This window comes from Poecile atricapillus, chromosome 11, assembly GCF_030490865.1.
Source record: "Poecile atricapillus isolate bPoeAtr1 chromosome 11, bPoeAtr1.hap1, whole genome shotgun sequence".
In the NCBI taxonomy this organism is placed as follows: Eukaryota; Metazoa; Chordata; class Aves; order Passeriformes; family Paridae; genus Poecile; species Poecile atricapillus.
This window is the reverse complement of record NC_081259.1, coordinates 19,085,567-19,108,844: the sequence shown is the minus strand read 5'-3', so window position 1 is coordinate 19,108,844 and position 23,278 is coordinate 19,085,567. Positions and strand designations below refer to the sequence as shown.

Here is a 23,278-nt window from a genome sequence, read left to right as displayed (position 1 = left end):
CGAGACTCAGAGGAACTGGTTGTTAAAATACCCAGCCAGTGGAGCTCCCTTTATGCTCCTGCAGAGCCACCATGTTATAATCCAGATCTTTTCTTTATTGAAATGAAAAGATGTAAATATGTGTGTATTCCTCCTCTAAAGGCAAGTTACTTCTGAGCCACATTCCCGAGTCATGTGCAAGGGATGTCTCAGGAGTGGTTTAAATAAAGCTGCAGTTTCATTAGCTAATTGCTTGAAAGATTGAAATAAAATAGAAGATGGAATAAAATAGTAAATTTACTATTCCCATTGTTCCGGTGTTCATGGTCAGTGGGCAACAGCAAGTTTTGCTGTGACCAAAACCAACAAGGAATGATGGAATATAGTTTAAAATTACTCAAGATTTTAGAAAGGATTTGCCTGAAGGAGAGAAGTTTGAGGTGTTTGCTCCCATCACACATAACCCATGGTGTCTGGAGAGCCCACATCCTGGTTTTCTTCCCCTGTTTTTGTTGGAGCTCCTCTCCTGCGCTGCTGGATGTGTTTTGGGAGGTCAGACCCTTGCAGGGAGTGCTGGCTCTCGTTCAGGCTGTGAGCACTGCTTGTCCTGGCCCCTCTGCAGCTCCCTGGGGACAGAAATCCTGTGTCACCTCTGCAGGATCCAGAGCTGCAGCTGCTCACTCACTGGGGTTTCATTCTTCCTCTCATCCCAAGCTGGGTGTTGAGATGGTTCACTGAGATTTTCTGCTTCTGCCCTGTTCCTGCCTCATCACAAGCTCCTGAGGATGAGGCTGTGTGCTCCTGGCACTTGTTCTCCTCAGTTTGTGCAGGATTGTGCCAGGCTGAGCCTGGAAACCCAGCAGCAGATGGGCTGCAGTTTCCAAAGCCCCCTTGTTGGTGTGTGGGGTTGTCCTGCAGCTACCTGGGATCCATCAGGGATCAATGAAGATATTAAAGGTTGGATCTTTTAGGATTACATAAGAGAGAAACAAGTTTTTCAGGGTAATATTTATGGGATTTATTTCTAGCAGGTGAGCAGGGTTTGGTACCATGGGATGGGCTGGGATCTTAAAAATAACAAAGTGCTGTTAAAGATGCACAGGGAAACTAAAAGATCCCAAGATTCCAAGCCAGAGACAGAAACCAGAACTTTCACCTGGAAAAGGAGCCCAGCTGCCACATCAAATAATACAAATACTGGAATGCTTAAATAAATACTGCTGGGAATTCCAGCATCCCAGAGGGGAAGAGCTTTTTGGGATAAGGCAGCTGGTAATGGCAGGTGGGGAGGAAAGATTCCTGCCTTGGACTTGTCATTCCATCCCTCCCAGCGAGGGCTGCGCTCCCTGCCTTCCCCAGGGAGCTGTGCCCGTCCCAGCTGTGCCCGTTCCAGCTGTGCCCGTCCCAGCTGTGCCCGTTCCAGCTGTGCCCGTTCCAGCTGTGCCCGTTCCAGCTGTGCCCATTGCAGCTGTGCCCATTCCAGCTGTGCCCATTCCGGCTGTGCCCATTCCGGCTGTGCCCATTCCAGCTGTGCCCCTTCCAGCTGTGCCCCTTCCAGCTGTGCCCATTCCAGCTGTGCCCGTTCCAGCAGTGCCCATTCCAGCAGTGCCCATTCCAGCTGTGCCCATTCCAGCTGTGCCCCTTCCAGCTGTGCCCGTTCCAGCAGTGCCCCTTCCAGCTGTGCCCCTTCCAGCTGTGCCCCTTCCAGCTGTGCCCATTCCGGCTGTGCCCATTCCGGCTGTGCCTGTTCCAGCAGTGCCCGTTCCGGCTGTGCCCGTTCCAGCAGTGCCCGTTCCAGCTGTGCCCGTTCCGGCTGTGCCAATTCCAGCTGTGTGGCAGCCCCTCAGCCACAGTCCCTCCCACTCCAAACTGCACTGAGTATGTACCAGGGAGAGGTTTAAAGCCAATGGAGGATTTAATTTTAATTCATTCTGTGAGCCTTTGGCCACAGACTGCAAAGCCCTGGGCACCAATCACTGCCACCCCTTGAAACACCATTTCCTGAACTTCCATCCCTTGTAAGAAAAAGGAAATTAAGATATTGGAGATCTCAGACTGGAGCCTTTGGGAAAGGTGCCTTTACCTTGGCATTAAATCAGCTGCACTCTTTTGGTGCTTTCTGGAGGCAGTGGCTGTTGCAGTTGTTTTATGGCCCTGTCAGATCCTGAAACAGCTCTTGAATTCTGTGTTTACACCACTGCAGGCCAAGGTGAGGAATATCCATATGTGTAAATACAGTTCTCCTTCTCTTCCATGGGCTTCCAGTACATTCTGTTGGTGCTGAAGCCATTCACAACAAACACAAAATGTTTATAAATGCTGAATTACAAATTCCACTGTGACCCACGTGTAGTTTCCTTATGTGGTCCTAGATAACCATTTTTTCTGAAAAGAATCTACATTTTGATAAAGATTCATTCACCTCAAGTCTCACAAGTGTATCTTTAGTTGATTTGTTTATTACATGTAAGGTTGTTTTGGAAATTGCAGCAGGAATCTGGGAGGCAGCTCTAGGTTCTGAGCAGGACTGTTCCTCGCTGTGCTTTTTGTTTTCCCCAGCCAGAGGAGTTCATGAAATGCTGTAGATGAACCCCCAGGTAAACAGGGCTTTAACCACTGTATAACAAGTGGGCTCTGGACCTTGTTTTGTCTTTTTTCATTTCTAATTGGCTGCTGTTAAGTGCTCCTGCTGATTGCAGGATCTCTAGTGGAGGATAAACGTTGATATTTGATTAATGGATTTGCACAGCAGAGAAGAGCCAGCCCTGCATTAATGGCTGTGGTTCTGGAAATGCTGGGAACACCTGGGCTGGGGGTGTGGGGAGTGCTGCTCACCCTGATTTCCCTTTCAGACTGCAAATGCCACCACCCTGAGCTACCTGGTGACGGGGCTGAAGCCAAACACCCTCTATGAGTTCTCGGTGATGGTGACCAAGGGCAGGAGATCCAGCACCTGGAGCATGACAGCGCACGGGACAACCTTTGAATTAGGTACTCCTGGGCTGGATATTCCCAAAGAAACCTCCCCCTGAAATGGTTCTGCTGATTAACACTTGCTGGGGTGGGGGTCTGAATAGTTCAGTCAGAAATTCTGATTAAAAAACAACAACATTCTTCAAAATTGCAAGGGATGATTGCAGGAGAATTTACATCAAATTACAGAGAAGTCATGAATAATTTACCACAGTTCATGGGCAGGAGAGAAGAAAGTCTCACAAAAAACACATTAACAGCAAACACAAAGAAAACACTTCTGCAAATAATAATTAAAATTTGCTGTAAATGTGATGATAATTTTTACAGAGTGAGAAGGTGCATGAGGCAGATGAAGACAAAAAATCACAGTGGGCATTAAGATGTGCAGGTGAGCCCTAAATTCCTGTTCAGTGCAGAACAGAGTCAGGCCCAGGGAGTGACTGTGGGGACCAGGCCCTCTCCCTGACCTGTCCCTCATTAGCTCTTCTTACCCTGCAGTGTTAAATGAACTTTGGGCAAGTAAATTTACTGCTTATTATGCTTAGGGCTCTCTTCAGATGGGCTGTGGAGGACAAGAAGCCCATCCAAATGAGCCCAGAGTTCTCCTTCTGAATTAAAACACAGCCAAAAAAATCAAACATGCAAAGAATTTGTGAGATTTTCCAGATATTCTATCATAGAAATTCTATCATTTCTGCTTAAGAAAAAGCAAACCCAGGATAAAATCTGAACTCTCCGAGCATACTCTGAAGTCTCAGTGAGTTTCAGTTGCTTTTGAAAACATTGTCGTGGTTTTGGGTGAGAATTCCACGATGTGGGGCCAGCTCTGGGCTGGGGCTCCTTTCCCATCCCACTATTCCCAGCCCACATTAAACCCCCCATTTGCTGCTGACAAATGTTCAATCCTCAGCCATAGCTCTGCTCTGAGTGCAGGGACTGTTAAAGCTGCACAAATAAAGTTTTTTTGAAGAGAATTTGACACAAAGCCCCTGAGCAAGGGCACAATGCAGGAGAGCTCAGTGCATTTAAATAGGAAGGGTCAGGTTGAAGTGCTTGTAAGGAATTATTTTCAAAGATGATCCCAGTAGCTGAGGAACTGAGGAATAAATTTAAAATAGAAATTAAAAAAAAAAAAAAAGGCTAAATATATTTTCTTATAACAGATCTTATGATTTATAATACTGGCCAAATTCCTGAGTGAGTGGCTCATTATTTTGGGATACTCTTCAGAAGTTGTGTAGGACTTGCTCCCAAAAGGAAAATAGGGAATTCTGGGCTCTGTGTTGTCTGTGTTCCTGATCTCCTGTGGGCTACTCCTGATTTTCTATTTTTGTTTCCTCTGAATCCTGTTTTTACATATTTGGGGAAATAGTTACAATGACTTCTTGGCTTTGGCTGTCCCTGGTTTCCAGCTCTTCATCACGAGGATAACTGGTGGCCATCCCAGAGGATTTATGGCTGGATTTCCAAGAGGTCACACACATAAAGCTCTGGAAATGCAGGAAGTTCAGCAGTACTGTGGTTGGATTAAATCCACCAGGTGGATTTGCTCCGGGTTGTCCCCTCAGGAGCCTCCTGGATTTCAGGATGTGGCACTGCAGGGATGGTCAGTGCCCTCTGGCTTCAGTTCACAGCAAGGATTTCAGTTTTCTGCTGGAGCAATTTGTGCTGTTTCCTGAATTTTTGTCAGGAGAGGCTGATGGGAGAAGGAAAACTCTTCCTTCCCTTCCCTCAGTGCTGCTCTCTGGCAACCTACTGGAGAAAGGTTGGCCAGTTGTGTTCAGCAAATCCTTCTGCATTTGAAACCCCTCTGGGGTGCAGATGCCTTCCAGATCACAAATCATTCTTCAGGATTCACTCAGCCATTCCAGGTTTGCCCAGAGATTGTTCCCCAGAGCAGCTGGAGCTGCCTCTGCATCCCTGAGTGCCCCAGGCCAGGCTGGATGGGGTTTGGAGCACCCTGGGACCGTGGAAGTGTCCCTGCCATGGCAGGGGTGGCACTGGGTGGGCTTTAAGGTCCCTTCCAACCCAAACCATTCCAGCCTGGTATAATTCTCAGTTGCTGGTGGATTTACTTTGCTGGTTGGAATTTAAGTGGCAAATGGGCACTTTTGGGTCTGAGTCCCATCATAAACCTGCAAACAGGGAGATATTTCAGATGCCTGCTGACACAGAATGTATGGTTCACAGTTTGTGGGATTTTTCTGGTGACTGCAGAAATTCAGGTGAGGAATCACTGGCCCCGCTTGTCCAGGCTTTTGAGGATGCCCAGTCATGGATCACATCTGGTGCCAGAAGTGCTCTGGAAAGGGGGAGCTCCATATGGGCTGGAGGCAGAGACACTGGATGGCATTGGCCAGTGAGGGGGTGAATCAGTGAGACACTGCAGGACGGGGGGATTTATGAAAGTAAAGAGAATAACCCAGATATAATTGTATTGCACATCAGATGAAGATCCAGAGCCCTGAGGTGGTGGTTCAGAGGTGTGACAGAGCAGGCAGAGCTGCTGACACTCTGGGTTTGTGTTTCAGTGCCAACCTCACCCCCCAAGGACGTGACCGTGGTGAGCAAGGAGGGCAAGCCCCGCACCATCATCGTCAACTGGCAGCCGCCCTCCGAGGCCAACGGCAAAATCACAGGTGGGGCACGAGGGAGCCAGGCCTGGGGCTGCCCTGCCTGCTTGGCCAGGCCCTGCACAAGCTCACATTCATTATTTCCTTCTGTACTCCAGCAGAATCTGTTCAGATGCAAACTGACTGCAGTGGGAAATGGAAGTGGAGTCAGAAATCCAACTGAAAGTTTAAATATCTCTGTAACCTTTGCTTGTGCTGTTCTGATAGCACTCCTCCAGTAATTACTCCTAGTGCCTTTGGCTGTCAGAACTTTATTTAGGAGAAGCCATCCCAGTGCTCTTTGTCATCTTTGTGGCATTTTTGTGTCACAGAACAGACTTCAGAGCAGTTTTTTGTTCCCCTGACTGAATCATTAGGAGTAAACTGTTATTTACCTTGAACTGCATCGCTGCCACATAGGATAATCGCTTTTCAGAAAGTAATAATTGCTTATTCCCTGCTATAATTTCTGTTCAGATTCCCATTTAGAAGGGCTTTCTGAAATAATCCACTTTTAAAGCTGAAATCAGGTTTTAATGGCATGTTGTCTGGTTTTGGGTCTGAGCTCAGAATTAACCATGATGCAGAATCAAAGCTGGGACACCCCCTGATTGAGCAGGACTGGAGCCCAGGCTCTGGACAGGAGATTAAAACTGATTAAATCCCTGGGAAAAGGCAGCAAAATGTTTCCATGGGAAAGGAGGATTGACTGGAGACCCAGGAGCCTTTGGTGCAGGATTTGGCTGCCAGTGAGGGGCACAAATGTCTCACACTGGGGCACAACTGAGGGAGAGGAAACAGCTACAGAGAGCAGCATTTACCTGCACTGGGCTGGCAACATTTTCCCACTGTCCAGCCCCAACATCCCCTGGCAAAGAGGGAAACCCTTGGGACAGAACTGTTCAGTATTTATCAGCTTTTGCACAAGCAGCAGTTAACAGCTTAAAAATGAGCTAAAACAGTGATTCAGGGCTAAGCCTGAGTGCAGCAGGCACCAGCTCCCCATTCCCAGAGCCCAGCTCCCCATTCCCAGAGCCCAGCTCCCATTCCCAGATCCCAGCTCCCATTCCCAGAGCCCAGCTCCCATTCCCAGAGCCCAGCTCCCATTCCCAGATCCCAGCTCCCATTCCCAGAGCCCAGCTCCCATTCCCAGAGCCCAGCTCCCATTCCCAGAGCCCAGCTCCCCATTCCCAGAGCCCAGCTCCCCATTCCCAGAGCCCAGCTCCCATTCCCAGAGCCCAGCTCCCATTCCCAGAGCCCAGCTCCCATTCCCAGAGCCCAGTTCCCCATTCCCAGAGCCCAGCTCCCATTCCCAGAGCTCAGTTCCCTGTTCCCAGAGCCCAGCTCCCCTTTCCCAGAGCCCAGCTCCCATTCCCAGAGCCCAGTTCCCCATTCCCAGAGCTCATTTCCCTGTTCCCAGAGCTCATTTCCCTGTTCCCAGAGCCCAGCTCCCATTCCCAGAGCCCAGCTCCAGTTCCCCATTCCCAGAGCCCAGCTCCCATTCCCAGAGCCCAGCTCCAGTTCCCCATTCCCAGAGCCCAGCTCCCATTCCCAGAGCCCAGCTCCAGTTCCCCATTCCCAGAGCCCAGCTCCCATTCCCAGAGCCCAGCTCCAGTTCCCCATTCCCAGAGCCCAGCTCCCATTCCCAGAGCCCAGCTCCAGTTCCCCATTCCCAGAGCCCAGCTCCCATTCCCAGAGCCCAGCTCCAGCTCCCCATTCCCAGAGCCCAGCTCCCTGTTCCCAGAGCCCAGTTCCCTGTTCCCAGAGCCCAGCTCCAGCTCCCATTCCCAGAGCCCAGCTCCAGTTCCCCATTCCCAAAGCCCAGCTCCAGTTCCCCTTTCCCAGAGCCCAGCTCCAGCTCCCCTTTCCCGAAGCCCAGCTCCTATTCCCAGAGCCCAGCTCCAGTTCCCTGTTCCCAGAGCCCAGCTCCAGCTCCCCTTTCCCGAAGCCCAGCTCCTATTCCCAGAGCCCAGCTCCAGTTCCCCATTCCCAAAGCCCAGCTCCCATTCCCAGAGCCCAGCAGTTTTTGGGATGTGGGGTCCGAGTGCCCTCTGGTGGGAGCAGCCTCGTTAGCCAAGGGCTCGGCACTAATTAATTACTCATTAACTCACTCTGTGCTGTCAGTGGTGCCAGAATTCCAAGTTCTGATGTCATTCCATGGCCCCTGTCCAGGGAATGCTCAGCACTGCAGCTCCAGCCTCACTGGCTGGGCATGGGATGGGCAGGAATGCTGAGCCACGTGCTCGAGCATCGTTAGAGCTGCTGACTAATTAGGACACTCTAAAGTTAATTAGTTAATTCACTACTTGTGCCTCTAGACTGTTAGAATGCTTTTAGCATCACTTCATATATATATATATATATGTGTGTGTGTGTGTATTTATATATATATAAATATATTACAGATAGATCTATAGATACACAACAGAGATAGATATATAGATATCTATATAACAGATATATAATACTATAAAATTTTGTATTTCCATATATGCTACATATAAAATAAATACTTGAAGCTAGATATGGATATAAATAATGATACAAATATAGAAATAATATATGAAAATACATAATGTATATTGTGTTATATACAATGCATTTTAAATACAGATTCAAGTATTTTTTTCTATGTGTATATAAATATGGAGAGGTTCAAGTCTTTATTTTATGCTGATCTGTGTTTCTGTATAAAAAAGTTGCAAAGATTTTACTAGATAATTGGTGATTTCACTGTATTTTAATATCAGAACATAAACTCTTCCCATACCTTTTTTTCTGGGATGTGCAGGGCAGCCTCAGTTCTCTTCAGGTTCTTGTTGCCTTTGTTAATAATAATGAAATCATTACAAACACGAGTGGTTTCACTGTGTGTGGGAATGTTTCGTTGTTTTAATGTAATTTAAATAATATATTAATTCTTTGAGGAAGTTTTGATAATGGTAGCTTTATTTTCTTTGATCTATAAATAGGTAAAGGGATGGAAATATTGATTTGTCCACATTCAGGGAATGGTCATCAGAAATAACCTTGATGTTTTAAATGGCTGTTTTCTCTTACCATGGATTTTGAGCAGTTCTGAGGGAAGATGGGAGGGCTGGCTGATATTTGAGCATGGTTTTAGTGTTTGCCAGAGCACACTTGGGGAGCCCCTGGTGCTTCCCTGGCAAACAGAACATTTCCAGAGGGTTCCTTTACGGACAGACGTGGCTTTCCCCTGCCAGGGTACATCATCTACTACAGCACGGACGTCAACGCCGAGATCCACGACTGGGTCATCGAGCCCGTGGTGGGCAACAGGCTCACACACCAGATCCAGGAGCTCACCCTGGACACTCCCTACTTCTTCAAGATCCAGGCCCGCAACTCCAAGGGCATGGGGCCCATGTCTGAGGCCGTGCAGTTCCGCACCCCCAAAGGTAGCCTGGCCCCGAGGTGCTGGGAGGGCCAGGAGCGTGGGCTGGCCCCTGGGAAGGGCAGCTCTGGGGCTGGAGAGTTTGCCATGGGCTTGGGATGGCATGGAGCAGGGAATCCCAGGGCTGGAGAGTTTGCCATGGGCTAGGGATGGCATGGAGCAGGGAATCCCAGGGCTGGAGAGTTTGCCATGGGCTTGGAATGGTGTGGAGCAGGGAATCCCAGGGCTGGAGAGTTTGCTGTGGGCTTGGGATGGCATGGAGCAGGGAATCCCAGGGCTGGAGAGTTTGCTGTGGGCTTGGGATGGCATGGAGCAGGGAATCCCAGGGCTGGAGAGTTTGCCATGGGCTTGGAATGGTGTGGAGCAGGGAATCCCAGGGCTGGAGAGTTTGCTGTGGGCTTGGGATGGCATGGAGCAGGGAATCCCAGGGCTGGAGAGTTTGCTGTGGGCTTGGGATGGCATGGAGCAGGGAATCCCAGGGCTGGAGAGTTTGCCATGGGCTTGGAATGGTGTGGAGCAGGGAATCCCAGGGCTGGAGAGTTTGCCATGGGCTTGGGATGGTGTGGAGCAGGGAATCCCAGGGCTGGAGAGTTTGCCATGGGCTTGGGATGGTGTGGAGCAGGGAATCCCAGGGCTGGAGCTCAGCTCTTGGCTTCACCAGCTGTTCCTCAGGAGCCTCTGGGCCGGTCCCTTGTCACAAACCCAGGCTGGCTGCAGTGGAAGTCGGGTCCTGTGTGTCACATCTGCTTCTGGGAATGGGATGGGGCAGTGGGAATTTGTGGGATGCAGCAGGCCCCTAATTCAGGAACTGATGGTGATGGGTAAGCAGTGAAGAATAAAATGTGAGAGAGCTTGGGAAAAATAAAATGAGCTTACCATCATAGAATCCTATCACAGAATTGAGTTGGGAGGGATCTTACAGCCCATCCATGGGCAGGGACACTTCCAGCAGCCCAGGTTGCTCCAAGCCCTGTCCAACCTGGCCTTGGACACTTCTCCACGTGAGTTTTAGTGCTGAGAATCAAGAGCTGCATCCTGTGCTGTGGGAAACTTGGAATTCTGTCTCACTCCTTCAAGCCTTGTGATGTGTCTCTTGTTTTTTCCTCCCTGTGCTTGCCCCACTAAGCTGAGTCCTCAGATAAAATGCCCAATGACCAAGGTAAATGAACAGCCACATTTCTCTTCTCTCCATCCCTCACTGTTGTGCTTTGCTGTCCATGTGCTGTGACATTTTTTAAGTGGAGCAGGAGCCTGTTGCTCCGAGTTCCTGCTGTGCTGCCAGGGAGAGCTGGAGGTGCTGGCTGTGGGTGGGAGGAGTGTGAGGTGTCCCTGAAGGGCCATGGGGGTTGTGCCAGAGCTGAATCCTTCTGGAGGAATGGCTTTGGAGCCAGTGATGCCCCATCCAGCCCCTGCCCACATCCGAGGGGGTGGAAGATCAAAGGGATTCTGGTTAGCACAAGTGCTGCTTGCGAGGATTCATTCCATAATAAAGGCAGGGAAGCCCTGGAAAGCTCTGTGCAGGAGAGATTCTGCCTGTCAGCTCATTTGGAGCCCAGACTCTCCTGAGGAGCCCAGCACTGGCTCCTAAAAGCCTTAAGGTTTTAAAATGTTTGCTTGAAAAATGGGAGCTTTGAGCTTCCTACATTGAATTAGGAGGTGGATGTCCCAGGGCACTTCTTGCTTTCTTCCAAATAACCTACAAGCCCCATAAAAAGGGGGAGAATTAGTCTGAAGGGATGAGTTAAAAAGGCCATTGGCAAACAGCTTAGACATGCAATTAAAGAGATCCTAAAAGGGCTCTGAGGGAGCTGCTCCTCGCTTGGCTCCTCAGCGTGGTGCTTGGAGTAATTTATTAAATGTGCTTTTACTCTGTACCAGGTGCTGCTGCTAGCAGGGGCAGTCAGGGAGTCAATTGCTCCCCATCCCTGTGTCCTGGAGGTGGGGCTGAGGTTTGGGCTGTCTGGGGATGCTCCAGTGGCATTGTCCTGCTCACCTGCAGCGGGATGGATCTGGGGAAGGTTACAGGGTTTTAGGTGAAAGTTGCTGATTTCAGTTTCTCCCTGCTCCAACCCCATTCCAGCCAGTGTTTCATCCTAAAGCAACAAGCTCTCCTAGTCATGATCAATTCTTACCACATCCTGCCATGTATAATCACCAAAGGCAAGAGTTTTGTTTGAGAATTCCTGTAAGGACACTGGGAGAGCTGAAATCGTGGCAGTGGCTGGAATGTGGGAAAGGGGAAGACTGAGGAAGTGCAGGAGGAGCTGCCCTGGCACAGCATCACTGAACTGCAGGAAAGAGCCAGCAGGTTACTCAGCCTGGGAGCAAAACCAAGTGGGATTGACTCCCTAACCTCAATGGTTCTGTCCTTTTCTCTCTTTGTCTGCTTTGATGTTTTCCTCCTGAGCTCAGCACACGATTCTGTTTTCCCACACCCTTCTGGAGCACAGAGCTTGGGCAGAACTCAGGGGCTGTTGCTCTCAGGCTTCAAGTGGTTGCACTGGCCTCAGCCTAAAGCTCAGATTAAGGTCTCTGATGGAGTGAGCCCATCCTGAAGCCACCCACAGTTAAAATGTTCAGAGTGGATATATTGTAACATGGAGGATCACAAGCTGAATGGAAAACAATTCCAACAAGTGCTGTCTTAAACTGTTCCTTAAAATAGGTGACACTGCATAAGAGATGGAGCTCCCTGGAATTTATTAAAGGTTTAAACTGTTGATCTGTGGGTTTAGGAGATAGCTCACTTGTGGATCCTGAGAAGCAACTTGGTTGGGTACCTAAATTTCATCCTAAATTAGTCAGGGAGGACATGGGTTCCATGAGGATCACTGTGCATTGTCTCTCCCTTGCTGAGCTCAGTTTCTCCCTTCTCTTTCATGATGTTTTCAGGACACTGAGCTGCCCTTGGCCAAGCAGAACTCACTGCATTCCTCGTGAATAATTCTCATTTTTATCAGTTAATTTGTTGTTAACAGGCTCCATGTGTTTTTTTCACGGTGCTGCTTTAACAAAGCACTGCACAGTGCTCTGTCAGATATTTCCTGGAAGCCTAAATGCAGTATATTTTATATCTCTCATTCTATATCTGCACAGTTACTGTTCCCAGCCACGTTTATGGGCTGACATTCAGCTTTTTGGAAATACCTGTTTTCCATAAAGCAGAAAGATGGATGTGAAGTGTGTGTCCATCCCCTTTTCCATCACCTCACCTGTGTTAAGGCTGCAGCTGCTACACTGGAAGTGCTCAGTGGCTGATTGCCCTCCCAAAATATTGCTGCATCTTCATGTTCCCCTCTCCTCAGGGGGTTCTGAGAGTCCCCCTGGGGGTTTCCAGGACAGGTGGAATGGCCAGACAGACACAAATCCATTGCACATAAAGTGTGTAAACTTCTCTTCCAGTCCCTGCTCCTGGCCCTGCCCCTGCCTGGCTTTGCCTTTTATCTTTATTTCAGGGGCTGGTTCACAGGACCTCACCTGAGGTTCAGTTTCCATTTGTTACACGTCCTTTAACACTTAATACTTCTTGATTAAAGGGGATTTTTAACGGAAAAAAATCCTTCTCTTCACTGTGAAACTGCCACACTGCTTGACTTTTTTGGGTTTTTTTAATAGAAGAGTGTGAAAATGTGTAAAATATTCTGGATTCTTGTAACCATGGGAATATTGTTCTTTGCACCATTGCTGAGTGTTTCCCCTACTCCAGTGTTTTTGTCATTAATTTTTCATTAGTGCATTTTAATGAAAACACAGAGTGCAAGGACCAGGTTTGGATGTAACTAATTTATCGTTCCCTCAGCTTTCATCAAAACCATTTTTGTGCTGCTTTTGTTGTCACTTGTGGTGCACAGGAAAGAACAGGGAGGAGCTGAAAGCAAGTTTTAATGGATAGGCAAGGCCTTAATATTACATTTACTGTGCTTGGGATCCTCCACCCATTTCCAGTCTCCCTCGGCTGCTGGAATCGAGAGTTAGGAAAAGACACCTGGATAATTCCTTGAACTCTCAGCACAAATGTGGCAAAACCATTTTCTTCAACATTTACCTGTGCCTTACTGCAAATGGGCTTTATTATCATTTTAAAGGTGAAATTAGGAGAGGCTCCTGAGCTTAATTAGGAAAAGAATAACTGGGGAACTATTAAAGAGCTCCTTTGGAGAAGTGGTTCTTCCCTTGGAGAGTGAGGTGCTGTGCAAAGCCAAATTGTGTTGTAAGGACAGAAAGAGGGAAAAAGCTGCTCCTGGGGGCTCAGGGAGGTTCTGAAGCAGGACTCAGGGATGCTGAATCGTGTCTGTGTGTGTAAATTCCGCTGTCCAACCTTTGCAGCCTCGGGATCTGCCGGGAAGGGGAGTCGCCCCATGGACTTGGGTCCAGACTACAAACCCCCGCTGGGAGGTGAGTGTGGGGCAGAGCTCCTCCATGGCCACACCCTGCTGCCAGTCTGGGCTCACCCAGGGAATATTCCAGCAGCACTTCCAGAGCTGTCCCTGCTGCTGCTGAGCTCCCACGGCATTTCCATAGCCAGAGCCACTCCCAGTGAAATGGCTGCCGGAGCGGGAAATCAATTCTGTAGGAACAGATGAGGAAGGAAAAGCCTCCCCTGCTCCTTCTCCTGCTCAGTGCTGTGTGTTGGGATTTCCTGTCCTCAGGGAATGCTCCCTGGTGTTGGATAAAGGGTTTCCTTTGGAGCCAAGTGACCCCTGCGAGGCTCCTGATCAATTCCAGTGCTTGGAGTGGGGAGGTTTTTGTGATACTTGAGTAGGCTGCACTTAAATTTTGATAGACTTAGTAGGAAATGAATCTATAAACCAACTTCCAGATGAACAATTGCACAGAAACAGTTGGCAAACGCCAAAGAAACAAACATTTCTCATGAGATCCATCCCCTCCTGCTGATCTGCAGCATTCCAGGTGTCTGGTGGGTGCTGCGTGCTTTTCCTGTGTAATAAATGAGCCTTTTCTCCCTTCCCCAACCCTCACAGGCAGTAACAGTCCCCATGGCAGTCCCACATCCCCCCTGGACAGCAACATGCTGCTGGTGATCATCGTGTCCGTGGGCATCATCACCATCGTCATCGTCGTCATCGTCGCCGTCTTCTGCACCCGCCGCACCACGTCCCACCAGAAAAAGTAACGGGGCTGGGGGGCCCTGCCTGCCTTAGTGAACCCTTTTATTTCACTCCTCATCATGCTTTAGAGTTTCTTCCTTGGAAGTGCTGCAGCCTGTAGGTGCTGCTGCTGGTTGGGTTTTCCTGTCAGTGTCCCCAGTTCCCAGCCATCAGTTCCACACAAACCAGGGCTCCCAGCTGTGCCTGCACTTCCCCCCGGCCAGGGGAAATTGTTGTTTCCAAACTGGAGCCAATCCATGTGTTGGGAACTGGGAGAGCTCAGGAGCTCAGGCAGCTCCTCACTCCTGCATGGGTGGGTTCAGTGCACGAGTTGTGCTTGGCATTATCCAGTTTTTAGTAGGATCAGTGGAGTGGAATCTGCATGTGGTGCTGGATTCCTTAGAAAAGTGCTCCCAAATCCTGGTGTTTGTAGCTGAATTCTTCCCTCAGAGCATCTGCATTGATGCTGCAGCAGTGATGCTCCCACTGAGGGGCTCCTGCAGGGTCTCTCTGAGTGTTCTTTGAAAGAGCAGAGCTGTGTCTGAAGTTGGAAAAGATGCTGTTAGGCAAAACAGGTTTTTAAGGAAGTGATGAAAAGCCAGGCTTGGATAATCTGCAGTTGCTGTGGTGCAGCAGGAGCACCCTGCAGAGCTGCAGGAGAGATAGCAGGGATGGAGGAGCCAGCCCTGGCACCCCTGGCAGCTGGGGCTGTGCTTGGGAGGGGGCAGCAGGGATGGGCCAGTGCCAGGAGATGTGTTCTATTTTCAGGGCAGAAATAACCCTGTGAAATCTCAATTTCTGAGTGCCCTCAGCCAGGGAATAACCTGATCCCTGTCCCTGATCAGCTCCAGTGGGAGCAGAATTTGGGAGTCACCCCTGCCAGAGGCTCTGTGTGTTTGTTTACCCATGTCTGAGCCCCTCCTCCAGCTTTGCCATGGCCCAAAGTGAGGAGTCAGTGTGGAGGGAGTGCTGAAACCTACATTTTACCTTCCCAAAATTCCACCATCCCAAATCTCTGCCTCACTGTGCTTTGCTGTTGCTGCTCAGCACAATGGGAACCTCCCCAGTGGGATTGTCCTGCCTGAGCTGGGCTGGAAGGAACGTTCCTGTCATTAAGCCTGTGTTCCCATCCTCCTGGGATCCCTGACTGGCTGCAGCTCCTTCTCCAGCTGCTGCTGGAGCTCGGTGAGCCCGGGATACGGGCACAGCAGTGCAATATCCTCTCAACAGCCAGAATTACTGCAAACTTAATTCTTGTTAATGAAGGCTGGGCTGCAGAGCCAGGGCTGCACCTGGGGCACCATCAGAGACAAATTCCCTGGCACCAGAGCAAAGGGTGTGCTTTGAGGTGTCAGTGGGGCTTGTGTGCAAAATTCCAAGCTCCCTGCCCGGTGGGAAACTTGTGCCCAGCTGGATGGGAACCTGAGGGAAATCCCAGGGAGAAACAAATATCAAATTATCAAATCCCTGCTTTCCTTGCCAGGAAACGAGCTGCCTGCAAATCCGTGAATGGCTCCCACAAGTACAAGGGCAACTCCAAAGATGTCAAACCTCCAGACCTTTGGATCCATCACGAGAGGCTGGAGCTGAAACCCATCGATAAATCCCCAGATCCCAATCCCATCATGACAGACACCCCCATCCCTCGCAACTCCCAGGACATCACCCCGGTGGACAACTCCATGGACAGCAATATCCATCAGAGGCGGAATTCCTACAGAGGTGGGAGGTTGTGAGGAGTGAAACACATTTTACTGGTGAAATCACTTGATTGAGAAATGATTAAGTTACTCTTTTCTGTCCTTATTTTCCAAGTAGTGAATTGGGTTTGTTCCTGGTTTCTAAGACTCTGAAAAGGTTGGATCACACATTTTAGTGAGGAAATGGATTATCTGAGAGTTATATCATTACTTTTTCTCTTGGTAAATAGTGATTAGTAATGGGAAGATCATCTCACTTCATGTTAAACCACTGGATTTGTTTCTGACCTTTCAGCCCAGAGCTGAAGCGCTGCCAGAAGTTTGCAGCAGGGCCTGGAGAGTTTCTCTGGTTCCCAAAAATCCTCACCCTCACTGTCTTCTTCCCACCTTGCAGTGGGGTGGAGAGGGCTGTTTATGACTCAAGGGCTGTGTGGGGGCAGGAATGAGGGGAGGAGGAGTGTTGCTGCTGCTGTGGTTCCCGGAGCCTGGCTGCACAGGGTAACGCGGCTGTTCCCCCTCAGGACACGAGTCGGAGGACAGCATGTCCACGCTGGCGGGAAGGAGGGGCATGAGGCCCAAGATGATGATGCCTTTTGATTCTCAGCCACCTCAGCGTAAGTGAACACCCCCAATTCCTGCTGGAGCCACTCCCTGCTCCCAGGAAATGCCGTTCTGGGCAGCGGGAGCAGCTCAGGGAGGCTCCTGAGCCCTCCTGGTGCGGGCAGAGCGAGGCTGTGTTGGAAGGGGCTGGCAGGGCAGGAGCATGTCCAGAGCTGGCTGGGGCTCTGCAGGGACAGCCTGTGGGCCTGGCTGCTCCTTGGAGCATTCCCTTGGAGCTCTGCCAGTGTGCCACACGGGAGCTGCAGAGAGCTGCAATCTCTGTCAGGTTCCTCAGTGTTGGTTTTCCCAGCCCAAGCAGTCACCATCCCCTTCACCTCTGCAGTTCTGCTCTCACAGCCTTCTCTCACTTTACTCTGAGCTCCCTGAGACCTCTTTGCCCTGGGATCCTTCTCTGATACCAAAAGGACCATTATTATGAAATATTTTGAAATATTTGAAATATTATGAAATATTTTAGGAATTGAACAATCTATCTAGAGTTTTCAAATGACCCCAAGATGGAAAGGGACTTGGCTGAAGCTCTGAACAGCCAGACTGAAATGCTGTGTGGGAACAGCAGTGAGCAGCTCAGGAGTTCCTGTGCAGGGGCAGAACTGGGAGGTAAAATCACACCAAGCTCAGCCAGGCTGAGCTTTTGACTCCCCTGAGCTCTGTGATCATGTTCCACCTGTAGCCAGGTGACTGCTGCCACAGCCCCAGTTTTATGGAATTATTTCAGAGTAGTCCATTACATTTCCACTTTCTTTTTGCTTTAATTAAAAACTGAACTGAGGACTTGGTGTTCTTGATCTCTACCTACTTTTTCCAGTGTCCTGATGACCTGATTTCCCAGTTTGTGAATTTTCTTCTTCTGTGACCTTTTTCCAAGAGCAGCATCCAGTTTCTTGGTTTTACACTAAGTAGTCTGATCTCCTTGCTGTCTCCCAGCTCTCCATGTGTGAGGATGCAGTTTTACACTAAATTCCTCAAAAGCTGGTCTGAGTGAAGCAGGGGTGTGTGGCAGGTGCCTGTGCCATGCCAGGCCCCTCTCTGCCAGCTCCTGGGGGGCACAGACCAGGCCCAGGCCCTGCTGGAGCTTGGCTTTGGGACTGGGCTCTGTCCTGTTCCTGAAAGCTCCGAGGGCCTCCAGCCACAGGCTCTGGTTCATGGCACTGGGGACATCGGTGTGGGCTCTGCAGGTGCCATTCTGGCAGGAGCTGAGGCCACCAGGAGCGTTCCTTGTGTCCAGCCCTGGGCCTGCACAGCCTTCCATGGCTTTCTTCCACCCCCTGGAGCCTTCAGATGGAGTTATTAATTCCCCCCTGAGTGCTGAATTATGATAATTCACTGTGCCATTTTAGTCTAATTTGCACTAATGGTGTGTACCAGTGACTTCCTTCTTTGCCTCCTGGAACATAGAAATTCTGGAAGGATATTGGGAAACAAAGGGCTCTTTATTGTTTAACACACCTCATTTCCTCTTTATCAATATACTGTATGTGGATAACAGATCTGGATTCTCTTTATTCTCCTTCTGGACTTCTCAATGGAATCAAGCAGTGCTTTAAGAGTTGGTGGCACACTTTTTGGAGCTGTAGTTGGGTGAATTTTTTGTCCTCTGCGTGTTTGAGGTGTGATAAGCCAGGGGTTTAAGCTGGGCTGTAAATCAGGAGGGTCTGGCTCCCTGCTGGAGCAGTGAGCAGGGAGGGGAGTCCCCAGGCTGTCCCATGTGTGTGAGTGTGTGTGTTAAGTGTTTCTCTGTCTTGTGTTCATCCACAGCTGTGATTAGTGCTCATCCCATCCATTCCCTCGACCCCCCTCACCACCATTTCCACTCCGGCAGCCTCGCCTCTCCAACCCGCAGCTTCCTGCACCACCAGCTCAGCCCGTGGCCCCTGGGCTCTGCCATGTCCCATTCGGACAGGGCCGACTCCACAGGTGAGAGACCGACCCTCAGGGAGGTGGTGCTTTGTGGAAAAGTGAGGGAAACACCTGGAAATCGGAGCCTGAAGCCGGGTCAGTCTCCTCTGTGGGGTTCCATGAGGGATGGGTTAGGTCCAGACAGAGTCCTGGAAGGGCTGGGTGCTCCTGGATAGGTCAGATTTTGTTCTGTGACATCCATGGTGGTGTCCTTGGAAAAGGGGGATTCATGTTTTATACCCAGCTCCAAACAGGGATTCCTCCTGCTAAAGCCTCTGGCCCTGGAACCTGAAACATCAGATGAACTCTGAGCTGCCTCGTGGGATAACTTCCCCCTGTTAATACAATTTGAAACCAGCAGGGAAGGAAGGTGCAGGCTTGGCTACCGACAGTGGGGGCACACAGAGAACGGGGGTGATTTCCATGCAGCACTCCCAGCCTTGAGCAGAATCATTTGCAGTAGTTTTAGAGAGCACTGAAGTCTCCAGGACTCTGAAAAATTCCAGAGCGATGGCATTGCTGAATGTGCACATGGGTAACCTTGGGATGAAGCAAACCCTGAACTTCTCTGCTTAAGGTCAACATTTGAAGGTGTCACAGCCAAAAGTGTTTCTTTATGAAAACAATTCCTGAGGCTGCAAGCTCCATTCCAGCCCAGACCATTCCATGAGTCAGGAAACTGATTTCAGGTGTGGCTCCTGTGTGAGCCCCCAGTGCTGTGTGCTTGAGGAGTTCCAGTCAGAAATGTCAGTGCTTTGTTACTCTGGGGTAGGAGGAGGCTGCACTTTGGTGTTGTGTGGTTTCTGTGAGGAGCACGGAGCTGTTCCTGTGCCGCTGCAGTCGCTCAGCTCGGTGCCCTGGGAGGAGCCCTGGTCCCTGTGTCCCGGAGCCCGGGTCAGGAATAACCCTCGGGGGGTGTTTGTGTTGCAGAGTCGGTCCGGAACACGCCCAGCACGGACACGATGCCGGCGGCCTCGGCCGTGGCCAGCGCGGAGCTGCCGGAGCCCGAGGGGCCGTTCCTGGCGGCGGAGGAGGAGCCCCAGGGGCCCCCCACGGCCCACGTGCGCCCCTCGCACCCCCTCAAGAGCTTCGCTGTGCCCGCCGTGCCCCCCAGCGGGGGCCCCTTCGACCCTGCCCTGCCCAGCACCCCCCTGCTGACACAGCAAGGTGAGGCAGACACAGACGGAAAATGGGGATTTGGGGGGCACAGGGAGGGAGGAGTGGGCGTCAGAGGAAATGTGGCAGAGGCTGGGGTGGGTTTTGTTGGTGGCATTTTCCGTACATAGATGAGCAAATTCAAATCCAACACTCCATAATTGAAGTGTTCTTTTTCTCCTGGAGGAATCCTTTTCCTCCACGGGGTCATCCCAGACTGGTTTGGGTTGGAAGGGAGCTTTAAAGCCCATCCAGTGCCACCCTCTGCCATGGCAGGGACCCCTTCCACCGTCCCAGGCTGCTCCAAGCTCTGTCCAGGCTGCCCTTGGGCACTGCCAGGGATCCAGGGGCAGCCCCAGCTGCTCTGGGCACCCTGTGCCAGGGCCTGCCCACCCTCCCAGCCAGGAATTCCTTCCCAATATCCCATCCATCCCTGGCAGTGGGAGCCATTCCCTTCCCTGTCCTTCCTCTGCTCCTTCCAGGAGCTCCCTGAGCAGTGTCCCGAGCCTGACCGTGTCCCCAACTCTCTGCAGCTCCCGGGCACCCCGTCCACGCGGTGAAGACGGCGTCCATCGGCACCTTGGGCAGGACTCGGCCGCCCATGCCCGTGGTGGTGCCCAGCGCCCCCGAGGTGCAGGAGACCACGCGGATGCTGGAGGACTCGGAGAGCGTAGGTACCCCCTGCCAGGGCGGCAGGGCTGGTTCTGCAGGGTTCTGCAGGGCTCTGCAAGGCTCTGCAAGGCTCTGCAAGGCTCTGCAAGGCTCTGCAAGGCTCTGCAGGGCTCCTGAGCTGTCACAGGCACAGCGCGGTGGGCTCTGCGCTCCCACAGCTCCAGTGCCTGGGAACCTGCATGGGAAACACCTTCTGCAGGGGGGGACCTGCTGAATCCTGCAGCTGCAGCTTCCCCAGCTCTGCAGAGCATTCCCAGTGTCATCCCTGAGCTCTGCAGAGCATTCCCAGTGCCATTGTCATTCCTGAGCTCTGCAGAGCATTCCCAGTGCCATCCCTGAGCTCTGCAGAGCATTCCCAGTGCCATTGTCATTCCTGAGCTCTGCAGAGCATTCCCAGTGCCATCCCTGAGCTCTGCAGAGCATTCCCAGTGCCATTGTCATTCCTGAGCTCTGCAGAGCATTCCCAGTGCCATTCCTGAGCTCTGCAGAGCATTCCCAGTGCCATCCCTGAGCTCTGCAGAGCATTCCCAGTGCCATTGTCATTCCTGAGCTCTGCAGAGCATTCCCAGTGTCACTGCCCATGGAACATTTGACATTAATGCCAGTGTGTTCCAAGCCATCATCCCAAATCTGTTTGTAAATTCTCACAGGAAAGTTTCCTGACTTTTGGGAAGGGTGCAGCCAACTGTTGGGCTGCTTTGGAAGCAGCTTTTAAGGAATATTTTGGAAGAGCTGTTTTCCTTTCAAACTGCAAGCCAAGGAGTTGCTCCTGTGGCCATTACCTGTTAATATTCAAATATTCACTGCTGCTTCACTGCTACAGGAAATGCTCATTTGGAATTCGTTTTTCTTTTCCCCTCATTGTCCTTTTGTCACGTGTTTTTTACTCTCCTGATTTTATTTCTCTTTGTGCTGGTCTGGAAACTTGATCTGGTGTCCTTTGGTGCTTCTGTCACTCCTTTTGTCACTTTATTCATTTTGTTTGGTCAGTACCAAACTCATACTCCTCAGCTAATTTGTAATATTTAAATTGAGCCATTAATACTTTCATTAATTAATGAAATCAATTAATATATTAAGTGCCAGGTAGAGTCAGCACAAAAAAAACCAATTTAAATTAAATTACTGGTTCAACTATGAGTCTTAAAATGTAAATAAGTTGAAATACAGAGTTCAGGTTTGGGCAGTGTTTTGAATTAATTCTGGGTTTTTAGGAATGAGTTTAGGGAATGAGTTTACTCACTGAGTGAGGAGTTGGCAGATGATGTGTTGGGCACAGGACTGTAGAGTGCAGAGGTTTGGTGAACTGGAAGGTCTTTGCTGTTGATATGAAGCAGGAGGAGCTGCAGGAGCAGCTGAGGGCTGGGAATGCTCAGAACTGGGAAGGGCTTGGTCAGGAAGGGTTTGGGGATGAGCCAGACCACGGGGTCTGTCCACAGCCCTGACAGAAATGAGACAGCTGAGCCTCAAATCGTGTGGCTTTAGCAGCGATCCCCATCCCAAAGCAGCTTTGGTGAGGAGGGGAGATCCTGCTCAACTTCCTGCCTTGGTCCAAAGGCAGGGATTGAGGCAGGAAAACTGGAACAGTGGAGCTCTGAGCCACAGCTGCCCCCCTGTGCCACGTTAGCAGTGGGTGCAATGGTGATAAATGGTGCTCGGTGCTGAGCAGGGGCAGGAGCTGCAGCAGGAGGTTCCTGAGGTTCCTGCTGGGCCCCAGCGCTGTGTGAGTGACCCTTTCACCCTTCCCTGCCCGCAGAGCTACGAGCCAGACGAGCTGACCAAAGAAATGGCCCACCTGGAAGGACTCATGAAGGACCTCAATGCCATCACCACGGCGTGAGCGGCGCCGCCAGTCTCGGACTCAGCCTTGGAACACAAGGAATTGTACAGAGGGAAAAAGTAAAGGAAAAAAAAAAAACCAAGAAAAAAGAAAAAAAAACAAAACCCAGAAAGAGGGACAGCACACGAGAGCAATGGAGGGAGGAGGAGAGGAAGCAGCTGGAGGTGACCCGAGGTCACCCCTTGTCCTGCAGCGGAGCCCCGTGGGATGAGCCTCGCCTGGGATCCAGCAGGACAAAAGCAAAGTGGACTCGCCATTAGTTTTTTTTTCTGGTCAGGTTTTGTCTCAGTGGTGTGATTGCCCTGCCTTTTCAGTGTTGGACATTGGCATTTATGTACAATTTTATTTGTGTTTTTATTTTATCTTTTTTTATAAAAAGGAAAAAAAAATATTGTAATAAAAAAAAAAAAGGGAGAAACTGTTGTTTTCCACAGCTTAGGCTGAAGTTTGACTGCTTGTTCTATTGTGTATGAAAATTCATTGCCAGTGTGGGTTGTTCTGTTTTGTTTTTTATTCTGAGTAAAATTACATCCCCTTCTGGCAGTTAATCCATGGCCTTTTGGGATGCTGCACTGCTCTTTGTAAGCTTTTTTTATTATTTTTATATTATAATTATTAAAAGCCTGACTTTCTCCTCTCATCACTGTGAGATTCCCGGTCTGTTTGAATTGAGGTGTAATTGGAGAGCCTTGTTTGTCGCTTTTTGTGCAGTTTCAATATTTTGAGTGGGGGAAGAAGTAGCTGGGGAAGGGGAGGGGGATCCTGGGGAGGGTTCATTCCTGTTGTTTTCCTGTCTTTTTCCAGTGATTGGGAAGACTGAAGAGCAAGGAAACATCTTCAGCTGTACTGTGTGTCTGGTCACTGAGCGCAAGGAGAGGCTCCTTTAGGAACAGAATTCCCCTGGGAATGGGGGCTCTCCTGTCCAGGTGACCCTACAGGAAGCTTCTTTTGGCAGCTGTTTTGTTGTTGTTGGTTTAAAGATGGATCAGGAGCCTTGGAAGAGCGGAGTGAGAGCTCAGCCAGGCTGCAGGGCTGGGGCTGAGCCCCCTGGGCTCGGGGAAATTCAGGATCTTCCCTTTGCCAACACCCCAGATCCTGCTGGAGAGCACTGAGTGTCCACAGGGTCCCAGGCCATCCCAGCAGGAATCCTGAGAACGAGGCAAAAATGCATTTTTTTACACTTTGGAAAGCATGGGAAAATAAACTCAGTGTTGGTGACCCAGGTGCTGCTCCCAGACCTGGAAAGGGAGGAGAGGGAACAGGGAGCTCCAGGGAGGGGAGGGAAGAGGGATTTTCTTTCT

The 23,278-nt window shown here is 50.3% G+C and overlaps 1 protein-coding gene across 9 annotated transcripts in view; it reads left to right on the top strand.

Moving 5' to 3' along the window:
• NEO1 (neogenin 1) overlaps positions 1 to 22,617 on the top strand; it is a 159,068-nt gene extending 136,451 nt beyond the window's left edge. For 3 of the 9 annotated variants that reach the window (XM_058846651.1, XM_058846650.1, XM_058846648.1), the window contains exons 18-29: positions 2,832 to 2,970; positions 5,487 to 5,594; positions 8,792 to 8,986; positions 10,109 to 10,141; positions 13,309 to 13,377; positions 13,965 to 14,112; positions 15,574 to 15,812; positions 16,312 to 16,404; positions 18,170 to 18,406; positions 19,241 to 19,477; positions 19,999 to 20,135; positions 21,894 to 22,617. In XM_058846651.1, the coding sequence (XP_058702634.1) occupies positions 2,832 to 2,970; positions 5,487 to 5,594; positions 8,792 to 8,986; positions 10,109 to 10,141; positions 13,309 to 13,377; positions 13,965 to 14,112; positions 15,574 to 15,812; positions 16,312 to 16,404; positions 18,170 to 18,406; positions 19,241 to 19,477; positions 19,999 to 20,135; positions 21,894 to 21,977 (1,719 nt within the window). In that variant the 3' untranslated portion in view covers positions 21,978 to 22,617. The remainder of the gene's footprint in view (positions 1 to 2,831; positions 2,971 to 5,486; positions 5,595 to 8,791; positions 8,987 to 10,108; positions 10,142 to 13,308; positions 13,378 to 13,964; positions 14,113 to 15,573; positions 15,813 to 16,311; positions 16,405 to 18,169; positions 18,407 to 19,240; positions 19,478 to 19,998; positions 20,136 to 21,893) is intronic. The other 6 variants (XM_058846653.1, XM_058846652.1, XM_058846657.1 and 3 more) reach the window with 4 other exon arrangements.
• The last annotated feature ends 661 nt before the right edge of the window (positions 22,618 to 23,278 follow it).